The sequence below is a fragment of the Chanodichthys erythropterus genome, chromosome 18, assembly GCF_024489055.1.
Source record: "Chanodichthys erythropterus isolate Z2021 chromosome 18, ASM2448905v1, whole genome shotgun sequence".
Taxonomy (NCBI): domain Eukaryota; kingdom Metazoa; phylum Chordata; class Actinopteri; order Cypriniformes; family Xenocyprididae; genus Chanodichthys; species Chanodichthys erythropterus.
This window is the reverse complement of record NC_090238.1, coordinates 12467238-12483865: the sequence shown is the minus strand read 5'-3', so window position 1 is coordinate 12483865 and position 16628 is coordinate 12467238. Positions and strand designations below refer to the sequence as shown.

Here is a 16628-nt window from a genome sequence, read left to right as displayed (position 1 = left end):
AAAGGGTTCTAGGGCACCTTTAACTTACCATGGCAGCTTTTCATCTAATATTTATATTTTATTTTATTAAAAAATATTTTTGATTAAAATAAAGCTTAAACAGTATACTGGTTTAAAATGACATGAGGGTGAGTAAATAATGACAGAATTTTCATTTGTGGGTGAACTATCTCTTTAACGTAATATTATTGATGACAAGCTTTTTGTTTAATGAGATTTCAGGTCTATAACTGTCCAAATAAATCCGAACGTACACTTGTAATAGATTCATAATAGTTCCTCATAATAGAACAAAAACAGGGGAAAGCTTAGTTTGGAAAGAACTTCTTGAAAATTGATGAGGCTGTGTGTGTGTTTCCAGGGCGTTTGGTCGGGAGATGTTGAAGAGAAACATTGGAGTAGTGGTGGTGGGCTTCCCAGCCACGCCGATCATAGAGTCCAGAGCCCGCTTCTGTATCTCTGCGGCCCACTCCAAGGAAATGCTGGACAGGGTAACTACTCATTTTCTCGCCACAGTGAAAACATCCAATAATTTAGATCACTTCAAAGCAGCATTGTACCCCTTTTTTTTTTTTTTTACTGGGCTTTGTTTCTCATGCCATAAATTTTGGTGTTTACAATGGAATATGTTGACTTAATGGAAAAAACTATGAGCTTTGATGACATACTGATGTTAAAGTTGAAGTACAGAGCCTCACACGGTGAGTTTGGTTGAAATGTGCTTTGCATTTCAAAAAAGATGGATGAAAGGATGACTTTCAACAGGAATTAGACCAGAAGAGTCTGTCGTCTCTGTATGTCAAGTTCAAACCCCTGTCCATCAATCTTCTGAAATGTAGTATCTCAAGCTTGATACACCCTTTATGTTTGAAAATAATCACTGTCTGAAGAATTCCAGGCTCCTCCCCAAACTGTCCTGTGCTATAAATTAATGCAGGTCTCTGCTGAGGCCGTTTACATAAGCAGCGCCTGCCACAGGGGTCTGCACTGGCAGGAGATCAAAGAGCATCTTAATCTGCCTCCCCAAGGACACTTTGATTTAACTATGGTGAAAAGCACACCGGCCGTCGGCCCCCTTCCCCATGCTTAAGAAAACACTATGTACTTTGATGTGACCGGTTATCACGTCAACACATTTAAGTGTCCTTCTGACATGTTTTCTTGCTTTTCTTCCATTGCTGAATGATTAAGATTGTGAGAAGTGGATAACAAAAGTTTGAATGTTTTTAGGGCTGGGCATTTTAATGGAAAACATAATGTGACATATTTTTAGCCTTTTGATGATACTTGATATATATTTTGATTCATGTATTTGTTTTTTTATTTTACTATTTCCTTTCCATTAGAGAAACTATTATTTTAAGCAAACAGACATTTTATAATTAAATGTTTAATGCCAGTATTAAAATATAGTAAAAAAAAATAAATAAATAAATAAATACAATTTTGTAATCTAGTTTGAAAATATTAACAGTTTTTTACTAAATGAATGCACAGAATATTTCAATAAAATGTTATTATTCATTTGTTTTGTTTATATCCTCCAAAGTAAGTATAACAACATTTTTGTTGTTATATACAGTGTTGGGGGTAACAGGAGTTACGGAGTAATCGGATTACTTTTTTCAAGTAACTGACCTTTTAAATTTACAACAATTTATCCGAGTTACTTTTTCAAATAAGTAACCAAGTTACTTTTACTAAATGAATGCACAGAATATTTCAATAAAATGTTTTTATTCATTTGTTTTGTTTATATCCTCCAAAATAAGTATAACAACATTTTTGTTGTTATATACAGTGTTGGGGGTAACAGGAGTTACGGAGTAATCTGATTACTTTTTTCAAGTAACTGACCTTTTAAATTTACAACAAAATATCCGAGTTAATTTTTCAAATAAGTAACCAAGTTACTTTGTTTTTTCATGTATTGGCTGACATGTATTTGACTCTCTTGTCCCCATGTTGAGAGAAATTGGGAGTAAGTACAGAGGTGTTGTGTGTGCTGTGTGAACATGATGGTTATTGTAGTTCTAGACTAAATGTGAGCATGCATCTCACTTGCACAAAAACATTCAGTATTCCTCAAAATGAATAAAAACCGTGAAATGGAAACTTAGAATATTATGCAAACTTTTTATAATTACATGTTAAATTACACAATTTTTTTTGTATTTTGTATTTTTTGTACACTTTGTTACCCAATGTCTTTACTGCTGACCTTCGATGATTCAATTCAACCATACTAATAGAGTGCCCCAGGGATGACGCGTTTTTGTAGGCCAACCCGGAAGTTAGCGGCGCACGGGTTCCCTCGGTTGAAAGCCTATTCATTTTTCCCATAGACTTTTGGAAAATCACAGAAAATAAGCTCTGCATTTAACAAAGGGTTATGACACTTACACGTTTTGTCTATCAAGATAATCTTTACAAGTTAACACATTTGTAGATTTTGAAGCCTAAATAAAGTCGTCAGATATTAAAAGCTAACAGTATGCTATAAACGGACTACAGCACACTATGGTCGCGGATCAATGTCGTCACCATCAAGCTTCCTCAAACTTTATTTAAAAAAACAACTTTATTTAAAAACATGCTCGCTGATTATGATCTGTGCTGTTATGAATACTTATCCACTTTTTCATGAGAAATGCTGTCAAAATGTCCTGTTTTTAATGATGACGTCTAAAGTCCCCGCCAAAGGAAGTAGTCCCTTTTAGCAACTTGTTAGCAACCGCTGATTTTAAGACACAGTAAAAGTTTTAAAAAATCACAAGTGGGTTATAACTGGTGTGTTTTATGTCATAGATCAAAACGTGAAAGTATTTAGAGGCTTTGTTAACCACAGACCTTATTTCAGGCGATTTAGTAAAAACCCATTCAAAAAACCCATAGACTTTACGGCGTTGGAACCGGAAGTCCTAAAATGCTAACTCGCCTACAAAAACTTTTGGCTACAAAAATGCGTCATCCCTGGGGCACTCTATAAGCAAAAAATTACTTTAGCTAAACCTCATATTTGTGTTTGTCTTTTGTTTTTTATTGCTGAAGAGTGTTGATCTTTCTTCTCCTGCATGGAAAAACAAAATAACTTGCGTTACTTATTTGAAAAAGTAACTTGGATATTTTGTTGTAAATTTAAAAGGTCACTTTACTAGTTACTTGAAAAAGTAATCCGATTACTTGAAAAGAGTAATCCGAAACTCAAGCCAAAAATAGTACTTTTGCTTTTTTTGTTATTAAAAAGCAAACAAACATGCCCGGCCCAGATGAGAAAAAGTAACGCAAAAGTAACTTTAAATATTACTTTCCATATAAAGTAACTAACACAATTAGTTACTTTTTTAGGGAGTAAAACAATATTGTAATGCATTACTTTTAAAAGTAACGTTCCCCAACACGAACGGATTGGTCGATCGGATCACAAGTGGGCGACACTAAATACAGATGTAAACAAGTTGTAAAAAGTTTTGAGCTTGTCCACTTTCAACCACTTCCAGAGGTAGTCCAAAACTCATTTGACCGGATTGCATTCATAGTGTAAATGCTCATGTGGTCGAATGCGTTCGAACAGCCACAAAAGACCACCTACTCTCTGCCTACTACCCTAACGTGTAAACATTATGGGAAGCACGCTAGCCAGATGGGATTTAAACTTTGTTGGATGAGTTTGCAGGGTTCGTACGGTCATGAAAAACCTGGAAAAGTCATGGAATTTTAAAATGGCAATTTCCAGGCCTGGAAAAGTTTTGGAAAAATTAATTAACCCACAAAGTTTTGGAAAAGTCATGGAAATTTGTTTCACAATCTCCGTATATTCGAATATATTTGATAATATTAGTTAAATTACAATAGTTAACGTACGCACTATCCGTCACGTGACGTTCTCTGCCTGGGGTAACGCAGTTTCAGCTAATGTTAGTATTGTGTAGCAATGCCAGGGAAATGCAGATTTAAAAATGTATGGCTTCATGATGAAAAGTATGCAGCTGCGTGCTCGACTGCTTCCAACCAAATCGCTGGCTTTTTCATCTGTGCGACTGACGTGACACCCGCTCCCAGCTGCGGTGCTTCCCTCCCATCCACTATAAAACAAGGGACCATTTTGAGTGCTGTATCCAGAAACGAAACCCTAACTGCAGAGGTACTGTGCAGGACAGTGTTGCTGGACACTTTTATTTATTTTTTTAGTTTAACATTGTTGCTCCTCTCCCATGAGCTCCGCGTTTTTAAGACGCCGTGTCAAGTTTCAACTTTTACACGCAGCGCCGCTCATCAATGTCAGTTCCAAAACAGTGGACCAATCAGAAGAACTTGGAGGCGGGGCAAGCGTTGCGAGTTGGCATGACAACTGTTTTATATAATGGCAACATGGTGGAGGAAGCGCTCATTATTATCTTATTTTCTTTTTTTTCCATGTCAAAACTTGTATCTGTAAATTCTGCAGTTTGCCTATTTCTATTATTTCCGTTAGTCGTTATTTTATCACGTCTCAAAGGCGCGTCTCGAGACTCTCGCGTTCTATGCTGCGCTTTTTTAAAAAACACTCCTGAGCGCCGCGTCTCACGTTTTTAGACGCAAAGACGCGTTCTGTGTGCAAGCGTTATTTAAATAAATATTTCATATTCTACTGTACACTACAAAGCTTGTCATTTATTTTCGTAAAAATATGTTGGGTGTAACATGGATTTTCTTCTTATTTAACATGTATACATAGACATTTCATGAAACATTAGGTCATGAAATTTTACTTAAAGTCATGGAAAAGTCATGGAATTTTATTGGTAAAAATGTGTACGAACCCTGGCTTGGGTTGAAGACAAAAAAATGTACCAAGCACAATGTTCTCTCACCATTCCTGATTTCTAACACACACTCGCAGCGTTCACCGTGATCTTTCAGCTATCAGAGCAGAAACAATAGCTGATGCTCTCCATATGTTTTTCCGTTGTCTCTGTTCATATGTAAATTGCGTGAGCTTATTTTGTCCATTAGACTGAAATATCTGAGAAAAAAACATACATTTACCCACCCATAGACCCTCCCCTCAAGAATTCAGGACAGGAGTGGTCGAAAGTGGACAAAAGAGAAGGATTAAAATACTAGGTGTAAACAGGAATGTGTCTCCCTCGCCTACTTGTGATCCAATTGAACAAAATGCATCTTGATACCTGGTGTAAACCGGCCTCAAGTAGAGACTTCAATTAACTTTTTTGATGATGCAAACGAATCATTAAATCAAAGTTTTGAATCAGTTATTTGAAAAAAAAACTGTCCTGAATCGGACCTCCTCATCTCTAATGCTGCTTTTGGAACAGAAATTAAAATCAGAGACTCTATAAATATCTTAAATGCTCTCATATTTGCGAGTCGCAAGACAAAAAATTCTTGAAATTAGTCTAAAAAGCGAATTAAAATAATTTATTGCTCAGTTAATCATTGTGAATGTACCTTAAATATAGAAAATGTTGGTCCGCCCTAGTGCATATAGTCTTGTATATTTCTTTGAAAATTTTTAAGGAACCTGATTTTTAAACAGGTTTCCTTAATAATGGACTTTTTATGATGTTTTATGGTAACTTGAACCAGAAATTTGTATGGAATGGACTGAAATAGAAATAATGCAACTAGCATCACAGTGACTATATTATATCAAACTTGTAAAGTGCTGCAAAGTAGGTGGCAGCCATTTCTCAGCATTAGCATGTTATGACTTACATGTGTAACCATGAAAGTAATGGAGCGTGTTGATTGTTTTCAGGCGCTGGATGTGATCAGTGAGGTAGGCGATCTGCTGCAGCTGAAGTATTCGCGGCACAAAGTTCTTCCCTCATTGGACCGGCCCTTTGACGAGACCACATACGAGGAGAACGAAGAGTGACATACTTCCTATCTGAACCAAATGTGCACTGCTCATCTTCTGCTCTCCGAAAGGAGACGGTGAACCACTAAATAAATATAACTTTTTTTAAACTTAGGTATATCATCTTTATTTTAACACATGAAACTCTGAACAGCTACAACACACACTGATGCTTTTAGAAAAAGAAATGCTTTCTTTTGTCGCTCCCCAATACTGCGTTTGTCACCTCATTTTCGTTTTGATGTGAGGTTTGGGGTCTGTTTTTAACTAATTGTGGCATTTGTTTAGAGAAATAAATACTTTGATTTTTTAGGCCAGCCACAGGAGGCTTTGAGCTGCTTGTGTACTCGCTGAAGCCATATGTCACTGCAGCCCTCAAAACCGTTTTTGTGTACAAAAACCATTTAGACCTTTTTTTTTCTCCAATAAGTGAGAACAGACTGGCAGCGAACCCATTAATTCCGAGGATCCCGACCTATGTAAGGAATTACAGGTTCTTCTTATTGCATTGTCAGTACATTCACTGTGTTACCTTAATCAAATTCCAAAAGCTCCACAACTTGGCTCTCTAGTTGTTGTTTTTTCCACGGATTTTGACTTGTGGCCAGCTCCGGTGTCTTGCTTCAGTCGTTTTTCCTGTGTTACCAGGATATTTATTTTTGTCATCAAGATACAAATCGCGGAAGGCGATATTGGTTATGTCTGAGGGAAGTTTAGGTAGAAACATGCATATTTTATCAAATTTTCACCTCTGAGGAAACTTGGATGTTGATTAAATGCATTATCGCCAAAGTTGCTGCACAAGTTGTGCGGTAGGATTTCAAAATCTCATAGAAAATATAACGTTAAATGCTTAAATTGTTTTTTATTTTTTTGACTATTTTAATGGTGACATAAGTTTATAAGTACAATGCCATTAAAGGATTAGTTCACTTTCAAAAGAAAATTTCCTGATAATTTACTCACCTCCATGTCATCCAAGATGTTCATGTCTTTCTTTCTTCAGTCGAAAAGAAATTAAGGTTTTTGATGAAAACATTCCAGGTTTTTTCTCCATATAGTGGACTTCAATGGACCCCAAACAGTTGAAGGTCAAAATTACAGTTTCAGTGCAGCAAGGAATAAGTGTCTTATCTAGAGAAACCATCATTCATTTTTTTAAAAAAATTAAAAATTACATATGTTTTAACCATAAACGCTCGTCTTTAACTAGCCCTCTTCTTCTTCTCTATTTGAATTCCAACAGTGTAGACGCTGCTAAGTGTATTACTGCCCTCCACAGGTCAAAGTTTGAACTAAATTGTCATATACTTGCACTAGCATATTGTATATAACAGTTAGTTCAAACTTTGACCTGTGGAGGGCAGTAATACACTTAGCAGTGTCTACACTGCTGGAATTCTAATAGAGAAGAAGAAGAGAGATAGTTCAAGATGAGCATTTATGGTTAAAACATATATAATTGTTTATTTTTTTTTACAAAAATGAGCGATGGTTTCTCTGGATAAGACACTTATTCCTCGTCTGGGATGGTGTAGAACACTCTGAGGCTGCACCGAAACTGTAATTTTGACCTTCAACCGTTTGGGGTCCATTGAAGTCCACTATATGGAGAAAAATCCTGGAAAGTTCTCATCAAAAACCTTCATTTCTTTTTGACTGAAGATGACATAGGGGTGAGTAAATTATCAGAAAATTTTTCATTTGAAAGTGAACTAATCCTTTAATAACCAATAATATTGCTCTCTATCAAGAGAATTCGCAATGTGATTTTATTAACTTTCCTTAGTATTGACTGAAGTTCATCTTATGATCTTATGAAGTCATTTCAGCATTCATAAAAGGAGCTTTATGTATATGTTTCTTTAATGTACATATTTATTTATTATTCATGTTTCATATCTTTTATTGTTGTAGAAGTGTACTTTAATCATCAACGGCAGCTCCAGATGCCTCTCAAATGCACATGCATGATGTGCATGCTCTCAGTGCACATACTACTGATGAGTATTTTTATATCATTTTGTTATTCCCAGCAAAGCATGTGGGATGTAATCAACGAATCGGCTGGTTTATGACGCTTTAAAGGTGCTGATCTGTACACTCTGTTCTGTTCTGTGGCTTCTGTTGCTTTGGTCTGGTGGGGTAGTTAATTCTCCCATGTATTTAATTTAGCACAAGCCTTTTATGACATCGAAATCCAGGGATATTTCTTTTTTATCATACAACCTTTTTTTCTTTTTTTTTAGACTGAGAGATGTTTAAAAAAGCAAAGGATGGAAACAATCATATTTTTTTTTTCTTGTTATTATGAACACTGACGTTTAAGAAAGTAATGATTGATCCAACTGATACAAAGAGTTCTTGTTCTAATAAAACACATGATTTACCAGTACACTCAATGTATGTGTTCTAATAGGCTACAACTTGGATTTTGCTGCCTGTAGTACATGCTGTTTTTAAGACCTACTTTTGAATCAAAGTACACTGTGGGCTTCATCAGTTCAGGAGATGTTTTACTCTAAGGAAATTAAATTACAATGACTAAATGTATTGTTAAGGTCTTTTTTGTTTCTTTTATTCACTTTACATTTTTGCACATTAGATAAAACATACTGTAAGATTCTTTACAGGCTTTAAGAGGCTTTACACAACTCTTAACTCTACACAACATTACTCGCAAAAAGGTTTACATAAACATAATATTGACTTTTATGTGATATATTATACTTGAAAAAATGAATCAAATGAATCTTTTAAAAAATGTATATTTTATAATCACATTTAATTTATATATATATATATATATATATATATATATATATATATATATATATATATATATATATATAATGTGTGTTTGACAGTTTATTAAACCTTTTTTTGAAAGTCTCTTCTCACCAAGGCTACATTGATTTGATCAGAAAAACAGTAATATTGTGAAATATTAATACAATTTAAAATAACTTTTCTATTTTAATATATTTTAAAATTAATTTTATTTCTGTGATGGCAAAGCTGAATTTTCAGCATCATTACTCTAGCATTCAGTGTCACATGATCCTTCAGAAATCATTCTGATATGCTGATTTGTTGCTCAAGAAACATTTCTTGTTGTTATCAGCGTTGAAAATGGTTGTGCTATAATGGTTGAGTAGAAAGTTCAAAAGAACATCATTTATTTAAAAAAAGAAATCTTTAATCATATTACATCACTGTCGCTTTTGATAAATTTAATGCACCCATTCTGAATAAAAGTATTAATTTCTTTCAAAAAATGATATAAAAATTTAACATATCGATAAATATGCATATATATATATATATATATATATATATATATATATATATATATATACACATACATATATATATACATATATATATATACATACATACATATATATATACATATACATATACATATATATATATATATACATATATATATACATACATACATACATATATATATACATATATATATATATATATATATAGAGGTCTGTATATATATATATATATATAAAGCTATTCTGATTTAAATAGGCAAATACTTAAGAATCTATGACTGGATTATTGTTGCTGTGATTATTATGTTTCTAGCATGTTTTATATGTTTGGGTAATCCACAACATGGAAATAAGTGTTGTGATGTTATTTCCATCAAGAGGTGCATACATTTTTGGTCCAGATCTTGTATTGACCATTCAGGAGTCAAGCACTCTGTAAAGTCTACAGAATCTAATGTTTGCTGCAGTCACATCAGTGTGGATACTGTACTTCAGAATCACAGATTGTAGTCTTGAAAGTATGACCAAAATAAGATTTTTCAATGGAAAATATCATCCGAACAAGTAAGTAATGAATCTGACATTTTTGTTCTGACCAACTAAGAAAAAAGCATTAGGCTTACAATAAATCGCACTGCCATTTGGTGATTAAATCTAACGATTTATTTAGTTTGTTCTCAAACTGTTAATGTTAAGAACATCAGCATTGCGTGACTGTGTATTTAGTGTGTATTAACGTTACCTTTAGATTTAAATTTCTGTAGCCACTCCACAGTCCAAAGTATTTTGCTTTTGACTACGAGTGAATATCCAGTTCTCCTGATGATTGTCATTTGGATCTTTCTGGATTACAATCCACCATCAAAATGATAAGTTTAATTATTGCAGCTGCTGTGAGAAAAGGCTATAAATGATCTGCCATCCTCACATGTGATTTAGCCTACTAGCTGGGAACCGTTCTTTATGTAAACAGACGTGACGTAATGACGCAAAGACTAACGGCTACATGCTCGAATTTCCCGCGGAAACCCACCAGTACCGGTTTTATTATAAAACATTATTACAAGCTTACCGTTGTGAATCAAGCTAAAGTAAGAATATAGTTTTGAACATTGGCTGGTTATGTACTTGCTCAAAAATTTATTTTGGATAATTTTTAACCAAAAGAAATTGTAGACAGACTGCAGCTAAGGTCTGAAGTGACTCCGAGGTGCCAATTCATGTGTGAAAATCACTCTTCATGTTCCTTTCCAACCATTCTTTCACAATTTGAGCCTGATGAATCTTGTTTAAGAAAAGAAAAGCTATATATATAGCCTATGTCTTAAAGACGCCAGTAACTTTTTCTTCTCTGGGTCTCATCGCATGAGGAATTTATACCCCGCAGCTCCAGCATTCATGCTTCAGTCATTCATTCAGTCAGTCAGTCACAGTGGGGTTATATGAACCCCTCCTCCAGAGACGTCACACAAGTGGAGGTAGATGAATGTCTCATCCAACCAGTGAATTACCGAAGGTCCTTCATCACTGTACCTGCATGAGGTGTAGACTTCTGTGTGCACGAGTCAGGAGCGCATCATAGACCTGCATTTGCGCGTGGCGAGGATTGATGTTCAGTCGTTCAGTGCGCATTGCGCTCCACGATATACGCGTGACTTAGGAGCTATATATCCACCTCAGAATCACACTCAAAGACTGTTCTTCATATATATCCACTGGATAGAGGCGAACTCACTACACATGGACGATCATCTGAAGAAATCCGAGAGGAATATTAAAGTTTGGGAACTGCTGAAATGCGTTTGGAAACCAAGAAACTCTCAAAGACACGCGGACATGACTCTTGAAGGCTGTTCTGTTGCTCATTGAGAAATTGCTGAGCATGTTTAATGTCTTTCTGACGCTTTAAATGGATTGGTTTTGTATGAAGGATGGTTATATAGCCGAAGAAAGAGACACAAGTGAACCTTGGAACTGAAGAGGGTTGAGCGCAGTTCATAGTAAATGATCAAAAGTGGTGCATAATTGCAAAACCATAGTAAAAACTCTTTATTATTATTTTTACGAAGTCATGCTGATTCGAAGCCAAGCTTTACGGTGGGCAGTTTTCTTGACATTTTGTCTTCTGTTGGTGAAGGGGTTTCCTGCAAAAAGACGCAGAGCAAATCATATCAAGAGCAAGAGTGGTACGTCTCTAGAGGTATGGTTTCAATGATTGACACTTACAATTTTTTTTGAACATTTCTTTAAATTAAATTAAATTAATTGCTGATATCAGTTCTGATATAGTTCTTGTTTGATCCCATTGAATGATATTAGAATCTGTTTGAACATGTAGCATTCTAAGACTAGATCTGCATCACATGGAATAATTAATGTTCCTAATTATGACCATCTTAATCAGTAATGTGTTAAAAATCAAATCACAATAACTGTTTGTGAGATCTTTTTTTTAACCAATAGGGAAAACCAAGCCTAGTTGTCACACAGGGTAAGATGTCACATGGGGTATAGTCCAGCCATCCAATTAAACAAATGTGCTTTTCTATATATTTTAGCTGAAAGGATGAACTGTGTTCTCAAGACAAAGGTGTCTGTCATAGATGTCTGGTCAGGGAAAATTGTCATATTTGTCCTTTTAAAAGATATTTATGAATTGCAATATTAGTAGGCCAAAACAGTGATCTGATATTTGCTGTGACAACTAGCCCCGATCTCTTCTACTATGCTTCAAAACTCAGTGAATTTAAATGAGTTTTCATAGAACATCAGGTGTCAAACAGGTATGATTCTTTTAGTTTTAATTTATTTTAAGGTAATGTAGTTACATTTTACTTCCTCAAATTACTGAGTAATATTAATTTGCTATATGTACTTACTATAGAGTTATGGTTAGGGTTTGGTTTAGAGTTAGTTACTTGTAATTATGCATAATTTACTGTTATTACTATAGTAACTACATGGAGTAACTACATCACCTTAAAATAAAGTGTTACCAATTTTTTATATCATATCATATCATATCATATATCAGTCATATCCAAGAAAGAACCAGGATAAAGTTTATTAGAGGTCAAACCACACTGAAAATACAGTTTCCATAGTTAAAGTGTGCTTAATGCTCGGAATGGCGTGGTGGTTAATTTTCTCCATCTGTTAAATGATAAACCACAGTTCATGGGTTGTTTTGGGTATTTAATTCATTAATTTCTCCTTCAGCAGAAAAGTGAGGTCACACTGTATCATGGGTTATGCTGTGACTTTTTTTTTTTTTCATGGATCAGCTTTATGGAGTGTTAACGCAGAGAGGAAATGCAAGCCCACCCCAGGCTGCCTGTTAATAGTCATTTCCCTTCTGAAAAGAATTTTGAACACAAGTCCACTATCCTAGATGTAAAACTGAGGCCCCTCTTATGTGTGCATGTGAATCGATCAATATAGCAGATACTCGACTCACTGTGCACAACCTGAGTGGGGGGTTAAGAACACATCTTGCTCAAGGGTGCGAAGATCTGAGAGAAACAGAACAGTACGCAGTGATACTTGGGTGATACAAGACTGTCTTTGTACTGTCTTGTCTGAAAACATCACGTCTCCCCCACCTTTTAAGCCAACTGGGAAAGATGTTTTTATTAAAGTAGCCACCGGGGTTCAGGCAGACATGGGAGGGCCATTGTTTCCCCTGCGCAACAGGAAGTCTTTGCTTTACACAAAAATGGACACTTACTAATCAAAACAGCCAGCTGGAATCCAATACGCCACGCTCTTAGAAATTGCATAGAGTCGGGTAGGAGTTCAGCGGCCTTGGTGCTATAATTGATAAGCTCAATAATCACAGGGCTGTTCCTTTCCTCGACCCAAGCAGACACCAATTCCACAAATGGCGCCAAATTCTTGAGCCCCTATCTGAAGTTCATGTTGCTGTTTCTTAGCATTGTGCTGGATGACTCTGGCATGGAAACCTCTCAAATGTCCAGTGTTCTAATTGAGGTTAAGCTGAAACTGTAAACCATAATCTGTTTGAAAGTATATAGCGAATGCCCTGGTAGACGCTGTGAAAGCTATATTCAGAATTTAATGAAGAAACACCAGATAATATTTCACAAAAACCACCAGAACACACACACAAGCTTGAATTAGAAATAGATTTAATAACGTGTATGTTGCCGAGTACAACTATTTTTTAGACCTTGGCCCTACAAAACATGTTGTGCAGCACTGAGATCTGATTATAAACATCTGAATCTCATAAAAAAGCAGATATGTATCCAATCCACTTTTTTTTATAACATTAATAGAGTTGATATCAATGTGTACAGTACTGCTGGTTCATTTGGTACCAGCTGGTAATTGAGTGTCAACAGGAATTCTCCACATGGAATGTGATTACTGAGGGATACATGACATTAATGAACAGTTTTTGACACAAGGCCTCTGAGAGAAGCCAGACATGGATTTGTGTGGGATATATCCATCTAGGCATTGTATCTTTGAGTTTCACTTGCTGCACACAAAGGTGGTTTGTATGGAATACCATTTCTGCCACTGTAAAAAACAATCCAGGTAAATGTGAGATCAAATTTTCTTGATAGTGTCAGCCAGTTATCATTTTCATGTCCAGCGCCCATGTTGTTTAAATAGCAGATGCACTCGCACCCATCTGTTTGCCCATGGGCGTGCTGGTCTGAAAATGAGGTGTGTTCAAGTGCATTGTTGGCGTGTTGCTATTTTGAGGCAACTGAATCCGACTGCACCATTGACCAACTGAAACCTGGTCTAAAATCAATGGCGCAGTATTTGTTTTTTGTTTTTTAAAGAGTGCGTTAGTAATATGCGCCTATAGGTGGGTGCATAACGTGCGTACACTCTGCTTATTACACACACAGGGACGAACATGCCAAATATTAAAAATAATAAAAGGATTACAATGTAAAAGATTATTATTGATTATTAAAGATAAAAATGCCTACACACTCTAAAAAATGATGGGTTGTTTCAACCCAAATTTGTGTCAAATATGAACAAACCCAAATGTTGGGTTAATTTTTTAATTAAATTTTCAACCCAGCAGTAGGGTTTGTCCATATGTGGCCAAAATTTGGGTTGAAACAACCTAGAATTTTTTAGGATGCATGTTGTAATGCATTTATTAGAATTACCTATTTGCAGTAATGACGAATAAAATTGGCTAATTATTTGACTAATCATGGCAATATACACATGTATTTAAACTGATTCGTCAGGTTGAGGGTCTCTATATTTCACCATGTGAATAGCGAATCCGCCATGGTTCAAGCACACCTGGCTTTAAAAGGGAATGAGAGATAACACTCTGATTGGTTTATTGCACTTTATGCCCAAAACACACCCATGACCCATTATAAAGACTAAGGTACAACCCTTTTGGACCATCAAACAAGCAAAAGTGGATTCGGACACGCCCTAAGTGTACCTGCGGCATGCGCTTCAGACCATGTGCTTAGATCGTTAAAATATATATATATATATATATATATATATATATATATATATACACTGCCCTCCAAAAGTTTGGAAACGCCCTAGAAAAGTGGGGTTTTGGACAATATTGGCATAAATCCTTTTTAATTTGTGATAATTTTGCACTGATAAGGGACAACACTAACACTTTTATTACATAAACAGTTTATACATAGAAAAAAAATGTTTTTCGATTCATCAAAATATCCACCATTAGCAGCTATCTGACCTCAACTGTGTTCTAATTGGTTTATTATATTCTAAACTTAATTGGCAATCAATTGTTGAAGCTATTAAGGTGTGCTGTCCCAAAAATCTTTTACAAACCTGGGCCAAGTTTAAACCAGTAACCAGGCATCACAGCTGGCAAAGGGACATGTCTGACTTTGACATGTATATATTGCCATTATTATGTAATCAAAATGAAAATTATTATTGCTGGTCTTCAATGATAATGTCAAGTTACTTTAATTTATTTGAACTAAAAAATGATAAGGATTTATGCTGATATTGTCCAAAACCACACTTTGCCAGGGGTGTTTCCAAACATTTGGAGGGCAGTGTACATGTAGCCGACTCACTTATGTTCTTCGACAGTGTTTTGCATCCATCCGCCACCCTGACTCTTCATTCTTGGCTGGTTTCCTATCCCATCTAGGGATAGGGGTGGAGTACTCTGGATTTGGGCCAAAATACACAGCTCAGACAGCATGCCAAATACTCATTCTCATTACTCTATCCGATTATTTGTAAGTGTGAACTCTTGAACTCGTAAATGTGAGATATGAAGTCGCAATTCTAAGAAAAAAGTCGCAATTATGATAAATATGAGATATAAATTGGCAGTTTAAAAAAATCCCAATAATGAGAAATAAATTAGGGCCATAGTTACCTTTTTATTTTTTCACACTGAGGCAGAAATGAGCTGCATGACATGTCGGCAAGGAATAAGAACTTCTGACAGTGTGATTAACCTTTAACTCGAAGAAAAACTTGCTTTTACCTCATTTTTTGGAAGAGAATAATCAAATCCATCCATTTTATTGAATTATGAACAAGCCGCTCAGTTTTCCGTCGCTAATGCATCCCACTTGCTTGCTTTCTAGGCTGTCAGAGGTAATGCTTTGTGAGGGTGTTGGGGAAATCAGACTCTAAATGTTTCATGCGCTTTGTTGACTCTCCAGCTTTCGGGGCCCTGATGCCCTGCCCTTGTTGTAGTGGCACCTCGGCTCCAGCATATTCAGCTCAAAGCAGCCTGAGACCATGTGTGTGTGGTATTTATTTTGGCAGGGGCGTATTCGTTTATTCTCTTAGGTCTCAGCGCCCGTCCAGATGGCACGTCCTATAAAACACAATAACTGTTTGTGAGAGGAGATAACACATGGTACACTGATGCTGTCGAGGCATGCCAAGAGAATCAGATTGTAACATGGTGGTATGCCGGAAGAAAAAATATAGAGAAAGAACAACATAAAGGCATGAGGACAATGATGGTCTCTGCCAGGATCTGGGCAGGATTCCATCCTTACCATGTCACTCTTCTCGCGAGTGGCCTTGCTGTCTTGCCTCCTCTGTTTCTGTTGGCCCCCTTTGTGGAGAGTCAGGAATTCTGGCTTCAGGGACTTCTGTTCAAATCAGTTGTTGCGAGCTGAGGAAAGTTTCTTTTCCCGTATTAACCTGTAGCACTCATGTGAAATCATAGACATCCTTTTCGTCTCAGCTGGTGGGTAAGCAGTTCACCCATGTGAAGAAAGAGACTAATACAAACGGCAACGCTGAGTGAGGAGCTTATCTTGGCGTGACTTTTTCTCAGAGGTTTGATTGAAGAATGATTGAAGGGAAAGGTATGAAAGATCTCTGGAAGGCACACAAAGTGAGGAAACACTCGAAATCCTTCATTGGACTCACTACAGGCAGGCAGAGAAAACTTTGCGGATGGTAAAATCTCACTTGTTTTCGCACGACTGTAAAAA

General features: G+C 36.0%; 2 protein-coding genes across 3 annotated transcripts in view; both read left to right on the top strand.

Moving 5' to 3' along the window:
- The window catches only part of sptlc2a (serine palmitoyltransferase, long chain base subunit 2a), a 33710-nt gene extending 26790 nt beyond the window's left edge, over positions 1 to 6920 (top strand). Inside the window, exons 10-11 of one of the 2 annotated variants that reach the window (XM_067367458.1) lie at positions 362 to 491; positions 5762 to 6920. In XM_067367458.1, coding sequence (XP_067223559.1) covers positions 362 to 491; positions 5762 to 5881 — 250 coding nt within the window. In that variant the 3' untranslated portion in view covers positions 5882 to 6920. The remainder of the gene's footprint in view (positions 1 to 361; positions 492 to 5761) is intronic. The other variant, XM_067367457.1, reaches the window with a different exon arrangement.
- A 3629-nt stretch (positions 6921 to 10549) lies between these two features.
- ism2a (isthmin 2a) overlaps positions 10550 to 16628 on the top strand; it is a 38493-nt gene continuing 32414 nt past the window's right edge. The window contains exon 1 of the mRNA XM_067367603.1: positions 10550 to 11356. Within this exon, the coding sequence (XP_067223704.1) occupies positions 11228 to 11356 (129 nt within the window). The 5' untranslated portion in view covers positions 10550 to 11227. The remainder of the gene's footprint in view (positions 11357 to 16628) is intronic.